This window comes from Oncorhynchus masou, unplaced genomic scaffold (genome assembly GCF_036934945.1).
Source record: "Oncorhynchus masou masou isolate Uvic2021 unplaced genomic scaffold, UVic_Omas_1.1 unplaced_scaffold_1774, whole genome shotgun sequence".
Taxonomy (NCBI): domain Eukaryota; kingdom Metazoa; phylum Chordata; class Actinopteri; order Salmoniformes; family Salmonidae; genus Oncorhynchus; species Oncorhynchus masou.
Window position 1 is genome coordinate 80,001 of NW_027007922.1, and position 21,369 is coordinate 101,369.

The window sequence follows — 21,369 nt, forward strand, 5'->3', positions numbered from 1 at the left end:
GGCAGGGTAGCCTAGTGGTTAGAGTGTAGAGGTGGCAGGTAGCCTATTGGTTAGAGTGTAGGGGCGGCAGGTAGCCTATTGGTTAGAGTGTAAGGGCGGCAGGTAGCCTAGTGGTTAGAGTGTAGGGGTGGCAGGGTAGCCTAGTGGTTAGAGTGTAGAGGTGGCAGGTAGCCTATTGGTTAGAGTGTAGGGGCGGCAGGTAGCCTATTGGTTAGAGTGTAGGGGCGGCAGGTAGCCTAGTGGTTAGAGTGTAGGGGTGACAGGGTAGCCTAGTGGTTAGAGTGTAGAGGTGGCAGTTAGCCTATTGGTTAGAGTGTAGGGGCGGCAGGTAGCCTATTGGTTAGAGTGTAGGGGCGGCAGGTAGCCTATTGGTTAGAGTGTAGGGGCGGCAGGTAGCCTATTGGTTAGAGTGTAGGGGCGGCAGGTAGCCTAGTGGTTAGAGTGTAGGGGCGGCAGGTAGCCTAGTGGTTAGAGTGTAGGGGCGGCAGGTAGCCTAGTGGTTAGAGTGTAGGGGCGGCAGGTAGCCTATTGGTTAGAGTGTAGGGGCGGCAGGTAGCCTAGTGGTTAGAGTGTAGGGACGGCAGGGTAGCCTAGTGGTTAGAGTGTAGAGGTGGCAGGTAGCCTATTGGTTAGAGTGTAGGGGCGGCAGGTAGCCTATTGGTTAGAGTGTAGGGGCAGCAGGTAGCCTATTGGTTAGAGTGTAGGGGCGGCAGGTAGCCTAGTGGTTAGAGTGTAGGGGCGGCAGGTAGCCTAGTGGTTAGAGTGTAGGGGCGGCAGGTAGCCTAGTGGTTAGAGTGTAGGGGCGGCAGGTAGCCTATTGGTTAGAGTGTAGGGCGGCAGGTAGCCTAGTGGTTAGAGTGTAGGGGCGGCAGGGTAGCCTAGTGGTTAGAGTGTAGAGGTGGCAGGTAGCCTATTGGTTAGAGTGTAGGGGCGGCAGGTAGCCTATTGGTCAGAGTGTAGGGGAGGCAGGTAGCCTATTGGTTAGAGTCTAGGGGCGGCAGCTAGCCTAGTGGTTAGAGTGTAGGGGTGGCAGGGTAGCCTTGTGGTTAGAGTGTAGAGGTGGCAGGTAGCCTATTGGTTAGAGTGTAGGGGCGGCAGGTAGCCTATTGGTTAGAGTGTAGGGGCGGCAGGTAGCCTAGTGGTTAGAGTGTAGGGGTGGCAGGGTAGTCTAGTGGTTAGAGTGTAGAGGTGGCAGGTAGCCTATTGGTTAGAGTGTAGGGGCGGCAGGTAGCCTATTGGTTAGAGTGTAGGGGCGGCAGGTAGCCTAGTGGTTAGAGTGTAGGGGCGGCAGGTAGCCTATTGGTTAGAGTGTAGGGGCGGCAGGTAGCCTAGTGGTTAGAGTGTAGGGGCGGCAGGTAGCCTAGTGGTTAGAGTGTAGGGGCGGCAGGTAGCCTAGTGGTTAGAGTGTAGGGGTGTCAGGTAGCCTAGTGGTTAGAGTGTAGGGGCGGCAGGTAGTCTAGTGGTTAGAGTGTAGGGGCGGCAGGTAGCCTAGTGGTTAGAGTGTAGGGGCGGCAGGTAGCCTAGTGGTTAGAGTGTAGAGGTGGCAGGTAGCCTAGTGGTTAGAGTGTAGGGGTGACAGGTAGCCTAGTGGTTATAGTGCATAGGTGACAGGTAGCCTAGTGGTTAGAGTGTAGGGGCGGCAGGTAGCCTAGTGGTTAGAGTGTAGGGGTGGCAGGTAGCCTAGTGGTTAGATTGTAGGGGTGGCAGGTAGCCTAGTGGTTAGAGTGTAGGGGCGGCAGGTAGCCTAGTGGTTAGTGTGTAGAGGCGGCAGGTAGCCTAGTGGTTAGAGTGTAGGGGTGGCAGGTAGCCTAGTGGTTAGAGGCAGGTAGCCTAGTGGTTAGAGTGTAGGGGCAGCAGGTAGCCTAGTGGTTAGAGTGTAGGGGTGGCAGGTAGCCTAGTGGTTAGAGGCAGGTAGCCTAGTGGTTAGAGGCAGGTAGCCTAGTGGTTAGAGTGTAGGGGTGACAGGTAGCCTAGTGGTTAGAGTGCAGAGGTGGCAGGTAGCCTATTGGTTAGAGTGTAGGGGCGGCAGGTAGCCTAGTGGTTAGAGTGTAGGGGTGGCAGGTAGCCTAGTGGTTAGAGGCAGGTAGCCTAGTGGTTAGAGGCAGGTAGCCTAGTGGTTAGAGGCAGGTAGCCTAGTGGTTAGAGCAGGTAGTCTAGTGGTTAGAGGCAGGTAGTCTAGTGGTTAGAGGCAGGTAGCCTAGTGGTTAGAGGCAGGTAGCCTAGTGGTTAGAGGCAGGTAGCCTAGTGGTTAGAGGCAGGTAGCCTAGTGGTTAGAGCAGGTAGCCTAGTGGTTAGAGCAGGTAGCCTAGTGGTTAGAGGCAGGTAGCCTAGTGGTTAAAGCAGGTAGTCTAGTGGTTAGAGCAGGTAGCCTAGTGGTTAGAGGCAGGTAGCCTAGTGGTTAGAGCAGGTAGTCTAGTGGTTAGAGGCAGGTAGTCTAGTGGTTAGAGGCAGGTAGCCTAGTGGTTAGAGGCAGGTAGTCTAGTGGTTAGAGGCAGGTAGTCTAGTGGTTAGAGGCAGGTAGCCTAGTGGTTAGAGGCAGGTAGCCTAGTGGTTAGAGGCAGGTAACCTAGTGGTTAGAGGCAGGTAGCCTAGTGGTTAGAGCAGGTAGTCTATTGGTTAGAGCAGGTAGCCTAGTGGTTAGAGGCAGGTAGCCTAGTGATTAGAGCAGGTAGTCTAGTGGTTAGAGGCAGGTAGCCTAGTGGTTAGAGGCAGGTAGCCTAGTGGTTAGAGGCAGGTAGCCTAGTGGTTAGAGGCAGGTAGCCTAGTGGTTAGAGGCAGGTAGCCTAGTGGTTAGATGCAGGTAGCCTAGTGGTTAGAGCAGGTAGCCTAGTGGTTAGAGGCAGGTAGCCTAGTGGTTAGAGCAGGTAGCCTAGTGGTTAGAGGCAGGTAGCCTAGTGGTTAGAGCAGGTAGCCTAGTGGTTAGAGCAGGTAGCCTAGTGGTTAGAGCAGGTAGTCTAGTGGTTAGAGTAGGTAGTCTAGTGGTTAGAGCAGGTAGCCTAGTGGTTAGAGCAGGTAGTCTAGTGGTTAGAGCAGGTAGCCTAGTGGTTAGAGCGTTGGACTTGTAACCGAAAGGTTGCAAAATCGAATCCCCGAGCTGACAAGGTAAAAATCTGTCATTCTGCCCCTGAACAAGGCAGTTAACCCACTGTTCCCAGGCCGTCATTGAAAATAAGAAGTTGTTCTTAACTGACTTGCCTAGTAAAATAGATATTTAAAAAATAATTATATTTAAAAAAAAATAATGTCCCAGAGGAAACATTTCTTAGACACACAATACTGCTGTATACAAAATAACTGCTGTGTAGTATTACACTGCACTGTAAATACAGACTGTTTACACTGGGGCCTGATTCATTTGGACGCTGCCCGTCACAGATTTAAAAGCCAATGGGAGAAAGTTTGCTACTGCACACTTTAAGGGAAAGGTGGACTTCGCCAGTGTATTGATGCCCTGTTGCTTCCTGTTTTAACCTGTCTGTGTATTGATGCCCTGTTGCTTCCTGTTTTAACCTGTCTGTGTGTTGATGCCCTGTTGCTTCCTGTTTTAACCTGTCTGTGTGTTGATGCCCTGTAGCTTCCTGTTTTAACCTGTCTGTGTATTGATGCCCTGTTGCTTCCTGTTTTAACCTGTCTGTGTGTTGATGCCCTGTAGCTTCCTGTTTTAACCTGTCTGTGTGTTGATGCCCTGTTGCTTCCTGTTTTAACCTGTCTGTGTGTAGCTTCCTGTTTTAACCTGTCTGTGTGTAGCTTCCTGTTTTAACCTGTCTGTGTGTAGCTTCCTGTTTTAACCTGTCTGTGTGTAGCTTCCTGTTTTAACCTGTCTGTGTGTTGATGCCCTGTAGCTTCCTGTTTTAACCTGTCTGTGTGTAGCTTCCTGTTTTAACCTGTCTGTGTGTAGCTTCCTGTTTTAACCTGTCTGTGTGTTGATGCCCTGTAGCTTCCTGTTTTAACCTGTCTGTGTGTAGCTTCCTGTTTTAACCTGTCTGTGTGTAGCTTCCTGTTTTAAACTGTCTGTGTGTAGCTTCCTGTTTTAACCTGTCTGTGTGTAGCTTCCTGTTTTAACCTGTCTGTGTGTAGCTTCCTGTTTTAACCTGTCTGTGTGTAGCTTCATGTTTTAAACTGTCTGTGTGTAGCTTCCTGTTTTAACCTGTCTGTGTGTAGCTTCCTGTTTTAACCTGTCTGTGTGTAGCTTCCTGTTTTAACCTGTCTGTGTGTAGCTTCCTGTTTTAACCTGTCTGTGTATTTGACCCCACCAGGAGAAGTTCCTGAGCTTGGCGGTGCGTCGGGGACGTCTCAGGGTCTTCTATGGCGTCACTGGTTCTCTACAGGAGCTGGAGCCTAAAGATCCAGACTCCCCTTTCCTCAAGATCAGCGACGCAGAACCCAAATCTGTAAGAAACATTATACTGTTTATACTGTAGCCAGTGTTAAAGCTACAATATGTCACTTTTATGGGGGGGGGGGGCGACCTGACCAAACTCACATAGAAATACGAGTTATAGATCTGTTATTCTCATTGAAGGCGAGTCTAAGAAGCGGTAGATGTGTTCTATGTGCGCTATTTCTAAGCTTCCTGTTCTTAAGTTTATTTTACTTTAAGTAATAAAGTTGTAAAGTTTGGGGTTTGTGTTGTAAGTTACAGAGTGACTGTTACGTTCGGGTGTTTGTGTTCTTGTGTGACTGTTACGTCCGGGTGTTTTTGTTGTAAGTTCCTGTGTGACTGTTACGTTCGGGTGTTTGTGTTCTTGTGTGACTGTTACTTTCGGGTGTTTGTGTTCCTGTGTGACTGTTACTTTCGGGTGTTTGTGTTCCTGCGTGACTGTTACGTTCGGGTGTTTGTGTTCCTGCGTGACTGTTACATTCGGGTGTTTGTGTTCCTGTGTGACTGTTACGTTCGGGTGTTTGTGTTCCTGTGTGACTGTTACGTTCAGGTGTTTGTGTTCCTGTGTGACTGTTACTTTCGGGTGTTTGTGTTCCTGTGTGACTGTTACTTTCAGGTGTTTGTGTTCCTGTGTGACTGTTACATTCGGGTGTTTGTGTTCCTGTGTAGTTGGAGATCATCCTCCTCTACGATACGACCACGCGTGTTGTGGTGAGGAACAACCGCCAAACCCTGCTCAACTACGTCTTCACTACGCCACTGCAAAAGCTTGAAGCCAGCTACTACCTGGCTGGTGTACCAGAGGACAAGATGCCTGAAAAGTTAGACACATGCACACATACAGTACCAGTCTAAAGTTTGGACACACCTACTCATTCCAGGGTTTTTCTTTATTTTGACTATTTTAATAATAGTGAAGACGTCAAAACTATGAAATAACACATATGGAATCATGTAGTAACAAAAAAAAGTGTTAAACAAATCAAAATATATTTTATATTTGAGATTATTCAAAGTAGCCACCCTTTGCCTTGATGACAGCTTTGCTCACTCTTGGCATTCTCTCAACCATCTTCACCTGGAATGCTTTTCCAACAGTCTTGAAGGAGTTCCCACATATGCTGGACTTGTTGGCTGTTTTTCCTTCAACACTTTTCCTTTGAGTCATTGTCCTGTTGAAAAACAAATGATAGTCCCATTAAACGCAAATCTACAATGTAGAAAATTAGTAGGTGTGTCCAAACTTTTGACTGGTAATGTACACACACACACACACACACACACACACACACACACACTACATTATTCATCTCATATGTATACGTATATACTGTACTCTATATCATCTACTGCATCTTTATGTAATACATGTATCACTAGCCACTTTAACTATGCCACTTTGTTTGCATACTCATCTCATATGTATATACTATACTTGATACCGTCTACTGTATCTTGCCTATGCTGCTCTGCACCATCACTCATTCATATCCTTATGTACATATTCTTTATCCCCTTACACTGTGTATAAGAAATTAGTTTTGGAATTGTTAGTTAGATTACTTGTTGGTTATTACTGCATTGTCGGAACTAGAAGCACAAGCATTTCGCTACACTCGCATTAACATCTGATAACCATGCGCATGTGACAAATACAATTTGATTTGATTTGACACACACACACACAGGAACGCAAACACACACACACAGGAACGCAAACACACACACACAGGAACACACAAACACACACACACTATCCGTTTCTTAATATCCTCTCTAAGAATGGCATATACGTAATAATATTGTATTTGTCTCCCTCCTCCCAGCCTGAAGGCCCTGTTCCCTCGCCAGGGCTCTCTGAAGGGCTGTTTTAGGAACGTCAAGGCCATGAATTCACACATCGACCTGAAGAGGATGCCCAGCTCTGGGGTCAGCTACGGCTGTGCCAATGACCTCCTGGTTAGTGTATATATATATGTACACACACACATGTACACTACTGTTCAAAAGTTTGGGGTCGCTCAGAAATGTCCTTGGTTTTGAAAGCAAAAGCACATTCTTTTGTCCTTTTAAAATAACATGAAATTGATCAGAAATGCAGTGTCGACATTGTTAATGTTGTAAATGACTATTGTAGCTGGGAACGATTGATTTTTTATGGAATTTCGACATAGAGCCCCATTATCAGCAACCATCACCCCTGTGTTCCAATGGCACGTTGTGTTAGCTAATCCAAGTTTATCATTTTATAAAGGCTAATTGATCATTAGAAAACCCTTTTGCAATTATGTTAGCACAGCTGAAAACTGTTGTCCTGATTAAAGAAGCAATAAAACTGGCCTTCTTTGGACTAGTTGAGTATCTGGAGCATCAGCATTTGTGGGTTCGATTACAGGCTCAAAATGTCCAGAAACCAAGACCTTTCTTCTGTAACTCCTCAGTCTATTCTTGTTCTGAGACATGAAGGATATTCCATGTGAGAAACTGAAGATCTCGTACAACGCTGTGTACTACTCCCTTCACAAAACAGCGCAAACTGTCTCTAACCAGCATAGAAAGAGGAGTGGGAGGCCCCGGTGCACAACTGAGCAAGAGGACAAGTACATTAGAGTGTCCAGTTTGAGAAACAGAGGCCTCACAAGTCCTCAACAGCAGCTTCATTAAATAATACAAAACACCAGTCTCAACATCAACAGTGAAGAGGCGACTCCGGGATGCTGGCCTTCTAGGCAGAGTTCCTCTGTCCAGTCTCAACATCAACAGTGAAGAGGCGACTCCGGGATGCTGGCCTTCTAGGCAGAGATGCAAAGACAAAGCCATATCTCAGACTGTCCAATAAAAAGAAAAGATTAAGATGGGTAAAAGAACACAGACACTGGACAGAGGAACTCTGCCTCGAGGGCCAGCATCCCAGAGTCTCCTCTTCACTGTTGACGTTGAGACTGGACAGAGGAACTCTGCCTAGAAGGCCAGCATCCCGGAGTCGCCTCTTCACTGTTGATGTTGAGACTGGTGTTCTGCGGGTACTAATTAATGAAGCTGCCAGTTGATAACTGTATAACACATCTCTCTCTCGCGTGCTCCCTTTCTCTCTTTCTATCTTTCTCAATCTCTCTTTGTGTCAGGTGGCTCGTGAGGCCCACTTCTCAGGCCAGAGTTACCTGGACTTGTCTCCAGACAGCATCCCTGGTCTCAGGAACAACTTCTACGCCGGGTTTGGCTTCCGCTCTGACCAGAAGAACGGACTCATGTTCTACCACCAAGCTCAGGTACTATACTCTCCCTTCCTCTCTCTCTCTCTCTTGCCCTCTCTCTCTCTCTCTCTCTTGCCCTCTCTCTCTCTCCCACTATCTCTTGCACTCTCTCCCTCTCGCTCTCTCTCTCTCGTTCTCCATCTCGCTCTCCCTCTCTCTTGCCCTCTCTCTGTTTCTTGCCCTCTCTTGTTCTCCCTCTCTCTTGACCTCTCTCTCTCTCTCCCACTCGCTCTCCCTCTCTCTCTCTCCCACTATCTCTTTCTCTCCTTCTCTTAGAGATGGATGGATATGCTAACCCTACCTTCACTGTGGTTACAGGATCGTGATTGATTGTAATATGTGGTTATAATGTTCTATAATGTTATATGTTCTCTGGTCAGGACGGAGTGTGATGTGATGTGTTCTCTCTCATCAGGACAGAGTGTGATGTAATGTGTTCTCTCTCTTCAGGACAGAGTGTGATATAATGTGTGATGTAATGTGTTCTCTCTCATCAGGACAGAGTGTGATGTAATGTGTGATGTAATGTGTTCTCTCTCGTCAGGACAGAGTGTGATGTAATGTGTTCTCTCTCATCAGGACAGAGTGTGATGTAATGTGTGATGTAATGTGTTCTCTCTCATCAGGACAGAGTGTGATGTAATGTGTTCTCTCATCAGGACAGAGTGTGATGTAATGTGTTCTCTCATCAGGACAGAGTGTGATGTAATGTGTTCTCTCTCGTCAGGACAGAGTGTGATGTAATGTGTTCTCTCTCATCTGGACAGAGTGTGATGTAATGTGTTCTCTCTCATCAGGACAGAGTGTGATGTAATGTGTTCTCTCTCGTCAGGACAGAGTGTGATGTAATGTGTTCTCTCTCGTCAGGACAGAGTGTGATGTAATGTGTTCTCTCTCGTCAGGACAGAGTGTGATGTAATGTGTGATGTAATGTGTTCTCTCTTGTCAGGACAGAGTGTGATGTAATGTGTGATGTAATGTGTTCTCTCTCGTCAGAACAGAGTGTGATGTAATGTGTGATGTAATGTGTTCTCTCTCGTCAGGACAGAGTGTGATGTAATGTGTGATGTAATGTGTTCTCTCTCGTCAGGACAGAGTGTGATATAATGTGTGATGTAATGTGTTCTCTCTCATCAGGACAGAGTGTGATGTAATGTGTGATGTAATGTGTTCTCTCTCGTCAGGACAGAGTGTGATGTAATGTGTGATGTAATGTGTTCTCTCTCATCAGGACAGAGTGTGATGTAATGTGTTCTCTCATCAGGACAGAGTGTGATGTAATGTGTTCTCTCTCGTCAGGACAGAGTGTGATGTAATGTGTTCTCTTTCATCAGGACAGAGTGTGATGTAATGTGTTCTCTCATCAGGACAGAGTGTGATGTAATGTGTTCTCTTTCGTCAGGACAGAGTGTGATGTAATGTGTTCTCTCTCGTCAGGACAGAGTGTGATGTAATGTGTTCTCTCTCATCAGTACAGAGTGTGATGTAATGTGTGATGTAATGTGTTCTCTCTCGTCAGAACAGAGTGTGATGTAATGTGTGATGTAATGTGTTCTCTCTCGTCAGGACAGAGTGTGATGTAATGTGTGATGTAATTGTGATGTAATGTGTGGTGTAATGTGTTCTCTCTCGTCAGGACGGAGTATGTCAGGTGTTCCTGGATAAGGGTCATGTGGTAGTGAGGGCGGGCGACAACGAGGTGAAGACTCAAAAGACCTACAACGATGACAACGATCACTATGTAACACTGTACAGCAACAACAACAGGTAGGATTTACCATCCACCAACTAAATTATTGTTATGTAACTGTACAGCAACAACAACAGGTAGGATTTACCATCCACCAACTAAATTATTGTTATGTAACTCTGTACAGCGACAACAACAGGTAGGATTTACCATCCACCAACTAAATTATTGTTATGTAACTCTGCACAGCGACAACAACAGGTAGGATTTACCATCCACCAACTAAATGATTATTATGTAACTCTGTACAGCAACAACAACAGGTAAGATGACTGGCAAATTCTGTTCAACATGCAGTCATGTTCTCTCCTTTGAATGGAAGAGCTATGAAACTTGAAACCCATCTGTGTGATATGTGGTGTTGCTGATGTCTCGTGTGTGTGTGTGTGTGTGTGTGTGTGTGTGTGTGTGTGTGTGTGTGTGTGTGTGTGTGTGTGTGTGTGTGTGTGTGTGTGTGTGTGTGTGTGTGTGTGTGGTGTGGTGTTGCTGATGTCGTGTGTGTGCGTGTGTGTGTGTGTGTGTGTGTGTGTGTGTGTGTGTGTGTGTGTGTGTGTGTGTGTGTGTGTGTGTGTGTGTGTGTGTGTGTGTGCGCGCGTGCGTGCGTGCGTGTCTCTGTAGGTTGCGTGTCTATGTGGACGACGTCCTGGAGAAGAATGGGGATACGGGTCGTGGAGGGGGCAGCAGCGAGGCAGCACTGTCACCTGGTGGTGTCTACCTGGGAGGGACACCTGACAACAGCCTCAACAACCTCACCGGCTGTCTTAGCAACCTGTTCATCAGGAGGTAAGAAGGGGTTAGGGACACCGGGACAAAACGAGCAGAGAAAGTAGGGATCTGTGGAGGATTGCATTTATTTCAGTTTGAATGTTGCTGCTACTACTGCTAGATTACAATGTTGCTGCTCCTACTGCTAGATTACAATGTTGCTGCTACTACTGCTAGATTACAATGTTGCTGCTCCTGCTGCTAGATTACAATGTTGCTGCTACTACTGCTAGGTTACAATGTTGCTTTTACTACTGCTAGATTACAATGTTGCTTCTACTACTGCTAGATTACAATGTTGTTGTTGCTTCTACTACTGCTAGACTACAATGTTGCTGCTCCTACTGCTAGATTACAATGTTGCTGCTCCTACTGCTAGATTACAATGTTGCTGCTCCTGCTGCTAGATTACAATGTTGCTGCTCTTACTGCTGCTAGATTACAATGTTGCTGCTCCTACTGCTAGATTACAATGTTGCTGCTCCTACTGCTGCTAGATTACAATGTTGCTGCTCCTGCTGCTAGATTACAATGTTGCTGCTCTTACTGCTGCTAGATTACAATGTTGCTGCTCCTACTGCTAGATTACAATGTTGCTTCTACTACTGCTAGATTACAATGTTGTTGTTGCTTCTACTACTGCTAGATTACAATGTTGCTTCTACTACTGCTAGATTACAATGTTGTTGTTGCTTCTACTACTGCTAGATTACAATGTTGCTGCTCCTACTGCTAGATTACAATGTTGCTGCTCCTACTGCTAGATTACAATGTTGCTGCTCCTACTGCTAGATTACAATGTTGCTGCTCCTGCTGCTAGATTACAATGTTGCTGCTCTTACTGCTGCTAGATTACAATGTTGCTGCTCCTGCTGCTAGATTACAATGTTGCTGCTCTTACTGCTGCTAGATTACAGTGTTGCTGCTCCTACTGCTAGATTACAATGTTGTTGTTGCTTCTACTGCTGCTAGATTACAATGTTGCTGCTCCTACTGCTAGATTACAATGTTGCTGCTCCTACTGCTAGATTACAATGTTGCTGCTCCTACTGCTGCTAGATTACAATGTTGCTGCTCCTACTGCTGCTAGATTACAATGTTGCTGCTCCTACTGCTAGATTACAATGTTGCTGCTCCTACTGCTGCTAGATTACAATGTTGCTGCTCCTACTGCTGCTAGATTACAATGTTGCTGCTCCTACTGCTAATAGATTACAATGTTGCTGCTCCTACTGCTGCTAGATTACAATGTTGCTGCTCCTACTGCTGCTAGATTACAATGTTGCTGCTCCTACTGCTGCTAGATTACAATGTTGCTGCTCCTACTGCTGCTAGATTACAATGTTGCTGCTCCTACTGCTGCTAGATTACAATGTTGCTGCTCCTACTGCTAATAGATTACAATGTTGCTGCTCCTACTGCTGCTAGATTAGAAGTTAGTTCTCTAAGAGTAGATGTGACTTGGGCTGTAACTGTTACTGTAGCCATGACAATGGGCTAACAGCCCTGTAACGACTGTACTCTACAGAGACAAGCCTTCTCAGATGGTGATGAATCTGATGAATGCTAACGAGAACATCAACGTTCCTCTAGACTGTCCCGCTGCCAATAAACCTCAACACATCCTGGCCACACCGCCACGACAAAAGCATGTTAAGGTACCTGACGCTATAGATACACAATATATAATGTATTATACTGATACTTCTATAGCTGACACCATAGGTACACAATATATAATGTATTCTAGTACCTCTTCTATATCTGACACCATTAAGATAGTATTAGAATACATTATACAGAATCTTAATGGTGTCAGATATCGAAATAGTGTTAGAATACATTATATACACTATTTCGATATCTGACACCATTAAGATAGTGTATTATAATACTGCAGCCCCACACCCTCTGGTGTGTGTGTGTGTGTGTGTGTGTGTGTGTGTGTGTGTGTGTGTGTGTGTGTGTGTGTGTGTGTGTGTGTGTGTGTGTGTGTGTGTGTGTGTGTGTGTGTGTGTGTGTGTGTGTGTGTGTGTGTGTGATCGAGTGTGTGTGTGTGTGTGATCGAGTGTGTGTGTGTGTGTGATCGAGTGTGTGTGTGTGTGTGTGTGTGCGTGCGTGCGTGCGTGCGTGCGTGCGTGCGTGATCGAGTGTGTGATCGAGTGTCTCCAAACCCCTGCGTTCATCTCACATTTCGTAGTCTGCAGAGTGTCTGCACTCAGAACCCGAATCGGCTACGCGATGCTAAGTCTGTGACGAGAGATTATAGACAGACAAGAAAATGACCATCATGGATCTTCAATCAGAATGAACTCCTATACAACAGAAGGACAGACAAAACACGCTGTCATTATAAAGTGATTAAACTATTAAAATAATAGATATGGAAACAGTACAAACTATAATGAAAAATACTGTTAATTGTTATATGCACATCATACTCTTGTGTGTATATCTACTGCATGTTTTACATTATGTGGACACCCCTTCAAATTCAATGGGTTTCCATGGCCGTGCAGCCGCACACGAGCCTAAGATCACCATGCCAAACGTCAGTTTCAAACGTCAGTGCTGGACTGGTGTAAAGTTCGGCGCCATTAGACTCTGAAGCAGAGGAAATGCATTATCTGGAGTGATGAATCACGCTTCACCATCTGGCAGTCCAACAGACGAATCTGGGGATGGCGGATGCTAGGAGAACGCTACCTGCCCCAATGGATAGTGCCAACTGTAATGTTTGGTGGAGGAGAAATAATGGTCTGGGGCTGTTTTTCATGGTTCAGGCCCCTTTAGGCTAGTTCGGGCTGGGCGCCTTAGTTCCAGTGAAGGGACATCTTAATACTACAGCATACAATTCTGTGCTTCCAACTTTGTGGCAACAGTTTGGGGAAGGCCCTTTCCTGTTTCAGCATGACAATGCCCCCGTGCACAAAGCGAGGTCCATACAGAAATTATTTGTTGAGATCGGTGTTGAAGAACTTGACTGGCCTACACAGAGCCCTGACCTCAACCTCTGTTGTTGCAGCAAATGGGGGACTAACTCCATATTAATACCCATGATTTTGAACTGAGATGTTGGACGAGTGTCCTCATGCTTTTCGTTGTGTATTTAGTTCACAGTTAGAGTTTAGTAGACATCTTCACTCAACTGGGCCTGATGAACAGAGTACAAACTCTACAAAGAACTTGTTATGGCTGCGTCCCTTGTTCTCAATTTCCGCCTGAAGACATACCCTAATCTAACTGCCTGTAGCTCAGCCCCAGAGGCAAGGATATGTATATCCTTGGTATCATTTGAATGGAAACATTCTGAAGTTTGTGGAAATGTTAATTGAATGTAGGAGAATATAACACAGTAGATCTGGTGGAAGAAAAGAGAAAGAAAGAGCATACTTTTCTGTTTTTTATTGTTGTAGCATCATCTTTCACATGTACTATAATAGCCACACAGTCGGATAGGATGCTGGAGATAATTTTGATGGATAACACAAGAGGGCAACTGTAGGTGTGCAAAGTTTCAGACTGATAACTTCAGGAATGGGTGAGCTACATGACATTTAGCATGAAGTCACCCAGGTGTCCCACACAAGTTGCCCAAAAGTACCCAAGTGGCCGAATTGGTGAAATGACCTATAACTATATACAACAGTGCAAATAACTATATACAACATATCAAAAAGCAATTCTAACACACAACAAAAAAATTGTAAAAATGTTTAAAAAATATTAGAAAAAAAATATTTAAAAAAAATGGGTAGACCCTTTGGAAGTCCTCTACACAATATTTTGCTGCCTGTGCCATGTCCCATAGCAGTCTCTTTCTGATGTAAAATAGAGGCAAACTGAACAAGTGGTGCAGGTGATGACACAGAACATAACGACGACGTGTTCAGTATTTATGAAGTTGTTCATTAATGTCATATAATATTTATATTTTGTGAATCTGTTGTTTTTTGGCCCTGAGGCACAGTCATGCCTGCAGTAATGAACTGTGGCAAATGAACACCACTGGAGGAAGGAGTAGAGGGGGCAGATGTAGAGCGGGCAGCTTGGCACTGGGGGCTCCCAGTCTGAGTCGCTATCACTGTGAAAGAAAACATTAAAATAAATATTTGTATTGTATGAGCCTTTTATCATCACATAAAATAAACAGATATGTATTGTATAGAGCAGAGGGAACAGTCACTAAGGTGACTATAGCCAATGTGTACTTTACACATTTCATCACACATTTCATTGCAAATTGCAAATAAATATATGTATTTTTTTATTTCATAAAACGGCATTAGGACACCAGAAGTACGTCCTGTCCTTGCAGAAACAGCTCCTCACTGTTTGAATCATAATACTCAAAGATTCCCCAAACGAAAACCTGTCTCACTTTCCCGATCAATCTCTTCTATAATCTGGTGCAACTCTGTATACTTAGACTTGGACTTCGCTTTTCCTGATTTATTCGCTGATGAATAAATGAAATCGTTGAAAAATGAAATCGTTGAAAAAACACTTTCCAAAATACTACTTTCCAAAACACTGCTGTGCGTAACAAGCGTGACTGATGGTCAATGGCGAGAATGAAGTTCGTTACGCGTGCGTTTACAAACAAGGGATGGTGGTCCAACCCATAACCATCACATACTGGCGTTTAACTCAGCTCTTCGGCTATCTACCCAGCTAGATTTCAAGAAGATCAGTGATCATTGGGCAGCAATACAGTCAATTGACGAAGTTTCGCTAATATTATTGGTACGCAATGAAGTCATTGCTCGTTGTCTTCAAATCAGTTCACTTCGGTCAATACTCCCCGCAACAAAAACTATGACGTTTGGCTGTGTTGCAAACATCCAGAGGATTGCACTGAAACCAACTACGACTAGATAAACAATTGTTTAGTAAATGCTCCGTAAAAAGTTGATAGAGATGGAATTCACGACACAAACGGTTTACAAAATGTTTCGTTTTAGGCTATAAAAATACATTTTATCAATGAAAACGGCACTTCATTTGATCACTGGGACCCTCAAGCAGAGAAATAAGTCATAATTTTACCTTCAGATGTGAATGTGTAAAAACTGTCATGGCGGAAAAAGTTCTTTTGTTGTTTGTTGATCGCTCTTTTCAAACAAAAGCATGGTATTTGTTCTCTGTAATAGCTATTTTTAAATCGGAAAACGTAGTTTGATTACCAAGATTCTAATCTTTTGAAGGATGTAAAACACATTTTCAAGAATGTTTAATGCTACGACGTTGTATTTTTTTGTTCGTCACTCTGAAATTTACTCCGATATTGATCCCTGTACAGGGATCGCAGCCATAAGAGGTTTTAAAGAAGTCTAATACATCTTTCAAATAGAAACAAAATCAGCTAAAACCTTTCACAGGATATTCAGCGCGACTCCACAAGATGGAGGCTGTTATACATACAGTAGCTACTATAATTACTGTGCTTTACTCACACAACCAGATTACATTCATTCCACATGACACACTATTCACACTCTCCAATGGGTCGGATGCTGTCAGTGAGACCTTTACACATGCCTAGGATGGTCCCAGCCAGTAGGATGGCCCCAGCCAGTAGGATGGCCCCAGCCAGTAGGATGGCCCCAGCCAGTAGGATTGGTCCCAGCCAGTAGAATGGTCCCAGCCAGTAGGATTGGTCCCAGCCAGTAGGATTGGTCCCAGCCAGTAGGATTGGCCCCAGCCATTAGGAATGGTCCCAGCCAGTAGGATTGATCCCAGCCAATAGGATTAGTCCCAGCCAGTAGGATTGGTCCCAGCCAGTAGGATTGGTCCCAGCCAGTAGGATTGGTCCCAGCCAGTAGGATTGATCCCAGCCAGTAGGATGGTCTCAGCCAGTAGGATTGATCCCAGCCAGTAGGATAGTTCCAGCCAGTAGGATTTGTTCCAGCCAGTAGGATTGATCCTAGCCAGTAGGATGGTCCCAGCCAGTAGGATGGTCCCAGCCAGTAGGATGGTCCCGGCCAGTAGGATGTTCCCAGCCAGTAGGATGGTCCCAGCCAGTAGGATGTTACCAGCCAGTAGGATGGTCCCAGCCAGTAGAACAACACACTGCAGCATTTCCGTAGGGTCTCTTCCACCACTGAAAATGTACCGAATCAGAAGTTGTTTGAGTCAGATTGGGTCATGTGTTGTACCATCCATTGTGAAAAAGAACAATAAAGAAATGTTCCCTGAATGTTGCGCAAACAATCTCTTGGGCGGGGCTTGAAGGCTCTTACATGGCCATGTAATTAGCCTTCTGTCCCAACCAGTAGGATTAGTCCCAGCCAGTAGGATTGGTCCCAGCCAGTAGGATTGGTCCCAGCCAGTAGGATCGGCCCCAGCCAGTAGGATTGGTCCCAGCCAGTAGGATTGGTTCCAGCCAGTAGGATTGGTCCCAGCCAGTAGGATTGGTTCCAGCCAGTAGGATTGGCCCCAGCCAGTAGGATTGGTCCCAGCCAGTAGAACAACTGAACAAGTCAGTTAAGAACAAATTCGTATTTACAATGACGGCCTACCGTGGAAGAGTGGCCTTATTCAGGGGCAGAACGACAGGTGTTTACCTTGTCAGTTCAGGGATTTTATCCAGCAACCTTTCGGTTACTGGCCCAACGCTCTAACTACTAGAATACCTGCCGCCCCCTATCTCTGGTTTCATCTTTATATCGATCTGTGTTTTCATAGATTCCCTCTGACATCTTGATTCATAGATTCCCACCCTTCTATTGTTACTTCAGCTTCCAAGTCTATACCTGGTGTCTTCTCCCTGCACTGCCCTGAATATGTGGGACTTACCTTCAGTCACACTGTTGTAACTGTCGAGAAACTGTAGAGCTGGACACCACTTCACCGGCCTGAAGCTTCTAATCGAAAAACATGTTGCACATCGAATCAAATCAACAACAAAAAAATCTTCCAACAAATGCATTTCCAGGTACTTAGCTGTCTGCGTGTGTCGTCAAACTCAGAGATATTCAGAGATGTGTCTTCATCTTTCTTAGAGGTTTGCTCCATGTGAATCTGGCCGTCAGCTTTGTTTAAAATACGCTTCACTTGCACATTGCGTTCTTATTTCACTTTAAATTTAAATTACTTGTCGAACACCAGATTAAAAATGACGATTTGAATCCAAGCGAACAAGCAGTCACATGACTAATTAGATACCTGAGACACTGTGGGATGTTTTGTGTCGTGTTCTGTGGAATGTTTTGTGTCGTGTTCTGTGGGATGTTTTGTGTCGTGTTCTGAGGGATGTTTTGTGTCGGGTTCTGTGGGATGTTTTGTGTCGTGTTCTGTGGGATGTTTTGTGTCGTGTTCTGTGGGATGTTTTGTGTCGTAGGATGGGATGTTTTGTGTCGGGTTCTGTGGAATGTTTTGTGTCGTGTTCTGTGGGATGTTTTGTGTCGTGTTCTGAGGGATGTTTTGTGTCGGGTTCTGTGGGATGTTTTGCGTCGGGTTCTGTGGGATGTTTTGTGTCGTGTTCTGTGGGATGTTTTGCGTCGTGTTCTGTGGGATGTTTTGTGTCGTGTTCTGTGGGATGTTTTGTGTCGTGTTCTGAGGGATGTTTTGTGTCGGGTTCTGTGGGATATTCTGTGTCGGGTTCTGTGGGATGTTTTGTGTCGTGTTCTGTGGGATGTTTTGTGTCGTGTTCTGAGGGATGTTCTGTGTCGGGTTCTGTGGGATGTTTTGTGTCGTGTTCTGTGGGATGTTTTGTGTCGTGTTCTGTGGGATGTTTTGTGTCGTGTTCTGTGGGATGTTTTGTGTCGTGTTCTGTGGGATGTTTTGTGTCGTGTTCTGTGGGATGTTTTGTGTCGTGTTCTGTGGAATGTTTTGTGTCGTGTTCTGTAGGATGTTTTGTGTCGTGTTCCGTGGGATGTTTTGTGTCGGGTTCTGTGGGATGTTTTGTGTCGGGTTCTGTGGGATATTCTGTGTCAGGTTCTGTGGGATGTTTTGTGTCGTGTTCTGAGGGATGTTTTGTGTCGTGTTCTGTGGGATGTTTTGCGTCGTGTTCTGTGGGATGTTTTGCGTCGTGTTCTGTGGGATGTTTTGTGTCGTGTTCTGTGGGATGTTTTGTGTCGGGTTCTGTGGGATATTCTGTGTCGGGTTCTGTGGGATATTCTGTGTCGGGTTCTGTGGGATATTCTGTCGGGTTCTGTGTATTGAAAAATCGCGTTCATTCATTCTCTCATTGTAATTCTCCACATACAAAACTCTCCCTCAGTCAGGCCTTGAGAGCAGAAGACGTATCCACAGGGTGCTCACAGAACATTAATAGCCGTGTCCCTAAATAGCTCCTTAAATGCCTTGTTCGTCCCACATTTCTGCATTACATTTTCCTTGCTGTATGAACCACTCTACCCTCCATGATGAAGTTATCATATCCCCTCACTCCTCCCTTCCCCCCTCCCACCCTCCCTCCCCCCCTCTACAGGGTAAACACAGGAAGCCTGCGGGTGGTGGTGGGTCAGTGGGCGGAGTCGCAGTGGCAGGGGTCCTGCCAGGGGACCTAGCCAATCAGGAGGAGGTTGGAGCTCTGCACTTCAGTGGCTCCTCCCACAGCCACCAGCGCTACGACAGGCTACCAGAGGTCTTCAGCAGGACGTCAGTAACCCCATAACAACTAGCAGTAGTCCTGGCTAAACAACCTCCCCAGGGTTCTGTTTCAATAAAGATGTTTTTTTGTGTCAATTTAAGATAATCCTTTTTTTTTTACATTTTTTTAAATATATTTGTTTTCCACCCGTTGTTCCATGTCCTGTATACGAATGTAACCTATGTGGGTGTAACGCATGTCCCCTTCTCTCTCACCCCCAGGCCTCACATCTCCATGGGTCTACGGGTGAACTCTTCAGAAGGCCTGGTGTTCTATGTGTCTGGATCAGGAGAACGTAGCAGATCTGCGATGACCCTGTCGGTCTCCGACGGACACCTGCTGCTCCTCATCGACGGAGGGAAGAGGAAGACTAGCATCCGCTCGCGCAGGAAGTACAACGATGGACAGTGGCACACGTGTGTGTGTGTGTGTGTGTGTGTGTGTGTGTGTGTGTGTGTGTGTGTGTGTGTGTGTGTGTGTGTGTGTGTGTGTGTGTGTGTGTGTGTGTGTGTGTGTGTGTGTGTGTGTGTGTGTGTGGTATAACCAATAACATGCTATCTTACCACCATTCTCAGTAACTCGCCAAGAACACTGTAATGATGTTTATTTATATCGAAATCGTTCGTCTTTTTGTCTGAAGTCAGTAAATATCATTGAAGGCACGGGAATCTGGTCTCACGTTGCGACTGTCGTCTCATTGTCTTCCGTCCTGATTGAGATTCAGATCAGGATTGTGGTTCGTGTGTGTCTGACTTGTGTGTGTATCTGTGTGTATCTGTGTGTCTGACTTGTGTGTGTATCTGTGTGTATCTGTGTGTCTGTGTGTATCTGTGTGTGTATCTGTGTGTATCTGTGTGTATCTGTGTGTCTGTGTATCTGTGTGTGTATCTGTGTGTATCTGTGTGTATCTGTGTGTCTCTGTGTGGCTGTGTATCTGTGTGTGTATCTGTGTGTGTGTGTATCTGTGTGTGTATCTGTGTGTATATCTGTGTGTATTTCTGCGTGTGTATCTGTGTGTATCTGTGTTTATCTTTGTGTGTATCTGTGTAGGTATCTGTGTGTATCTGTGTGTATCTATGTATATCTGTGTGTGTATCTGTGTGTGTATCTGTGTGTGTATCTGTGTGTGTATCTGTATGTGTATCTGTGTGTATCTGTTTGTCTGTGTGTATCTGTGTATCTGTGTGTATCTGTGTGTATCTGTGTGTGTATCTGTGTGTGTATCTATGTGTGTATCTGTGTGTGTATCTGTGTGTGTATCTGTGTATCTGTGTGTGTATCTGTGTGTGTATCTGTGTATCTGTGTATCTGTGTGTATCTGTGTGTGTATCTGTGTATCTGTGTGTGTATCTGTGTATCTGTGTATCTGTGTGTGTGTATCTGTGTATCTGTGTGTGTATCTGTGTGTGTATCTGTGTGTATCTGTGTGTATCTGTGTGTATCTGTGTGTGTATCTGTGTGTATCTGTGTGTATCTGTGTGTATCTGTGTGTGTATCTGTGTGTGTATCTGTGTGTGTATCTGTGTATCTGTGTGTGTATCTGTGTGTGTTCTAAGTCCTTGCACCGTCAGTAACAGACCAGCGTAATAGCAACATGTTTTTTGTCTGCTTGTTCATTTTCCCCCACCAGGTGTTTGTGAAGAGGGAGGGAGAGATGGCCAGTTTGATTGTTGATGGGATCAATGCCCAGTCTAAGAGAGTCTCGGGAGGGGAGCAGACCCCCCTCAGTTCCCCTCTCTACATCGGAGGAGTTCCCTCAGCAGTCACCAGCTCACTTCTCACGGTACTACAGCCGTCACATTCACGGCGGAGACACGAGGAGTTCCACTTAGACTCTATCTCGGTACATTTTTCGGCAATTCCATTGTTTTCATCCTATCCCCTCTCCTCCTTCCCTATTGGAGGAGAAAGTCCGTTACATTGTGAGGAGGAGAAAGAATTTGAGGAAAGATTCATTTAAAAATAGCTACTATATCAACATTGTGCTTCCTCCAGTCAGTGGTAAAGTACCGGTACCCCCTGTATATAGCCTCCATATTGACTCTGTACCAGTACCCCCTGTATATAGCCTCCACATTGACTCTGTACCGGTACCCCCTGTATATAGCCTTCACATTGACTCTGTACCGGTACCCCCTGTATATAACCTCCACATTGACTCTGTACCAGTACCCCCTGTATATAGCCTCCACATTGACTCTGTACCGGTACCCCCTGTATATAGCCTCCACATTGACTCTGTACCGTAACACCCTGTATTTAGCCTCCACATTGACTCGGTACCGGTACCCCCTGTATTTAGCCTCCACATTGACTCGGTACCAGTACCCCCTGTATATAGCCTCCACATTGACTCGGTACTGGTACCCCCTGTATATAGCCTCCACATTGACTCTGTACCGGTACCCCCTGTATATAGCCTCCACATTGACTCGGTACTGGTATCCCCTGTATATAGCCTCCACATTGACTCTGTACCGGTACCCCCTGTATATAGCCTCCATATTGACTCTGTACCAGTACCCCCTGTATATAGCCTCCACATTGACTCTGTACCGGTACCCCCTGTATATAGCCTCCACATTGACTCGGTACCAGTACCCCCTGTATATAGCCTCCACAT

General features: G+C 45.5%; 1 protein-coding gene across 1 annotated transcript in view; it reads left to right on the plus strand.

Moving 5' to 3' along the window:
* The window catches only part of LOC135532230 (laminin subunit alpha-5-like), a gene marked incomplete at its 5' end in the record, with an annotated part of 99,364 nt that overhangs the window by 76,106 nt on the left and 1,889 nt on the right, over positions 1-21,369 (plus strand). The window contains 10 exons of the mRNA XM_064959822.1: positions 4,257-4,391; positions 5,051-5,202; positions 6,208-6,340; positions 7,507-7,650; positions 9,272-9,402; positions 10,004-10,168; positions 11,679-11,808; positions 18,585-18,754; positions 18,968-19,166; positions 20,377-20,529. Coding sequence (XP_064815894.1) covers positions 4,257-4,391; positions 5,051-5,202; positions 6,208-6,340; positions 7,507-7,650; positions 9,272-9,402; positions 10,004-10,168; positions 11,679-11,808; positions 18,585-18,754; positions 18,968-19,166; positions 20,377-20,529 — 1,512 coding nt within the window. The remainder of the gene's footprint in view (positions 1-4,256; positions 4,392-5,050; positions 5,203-6,207; positions 6,341-7,506; positions 7,651-9,271; positions 9,403-10,003; positions 10,169-11,678; positions 11,809-18,584; positions 18,755-18,967; positions 19,167-20,376; positions 20,530-21,369) is intronic.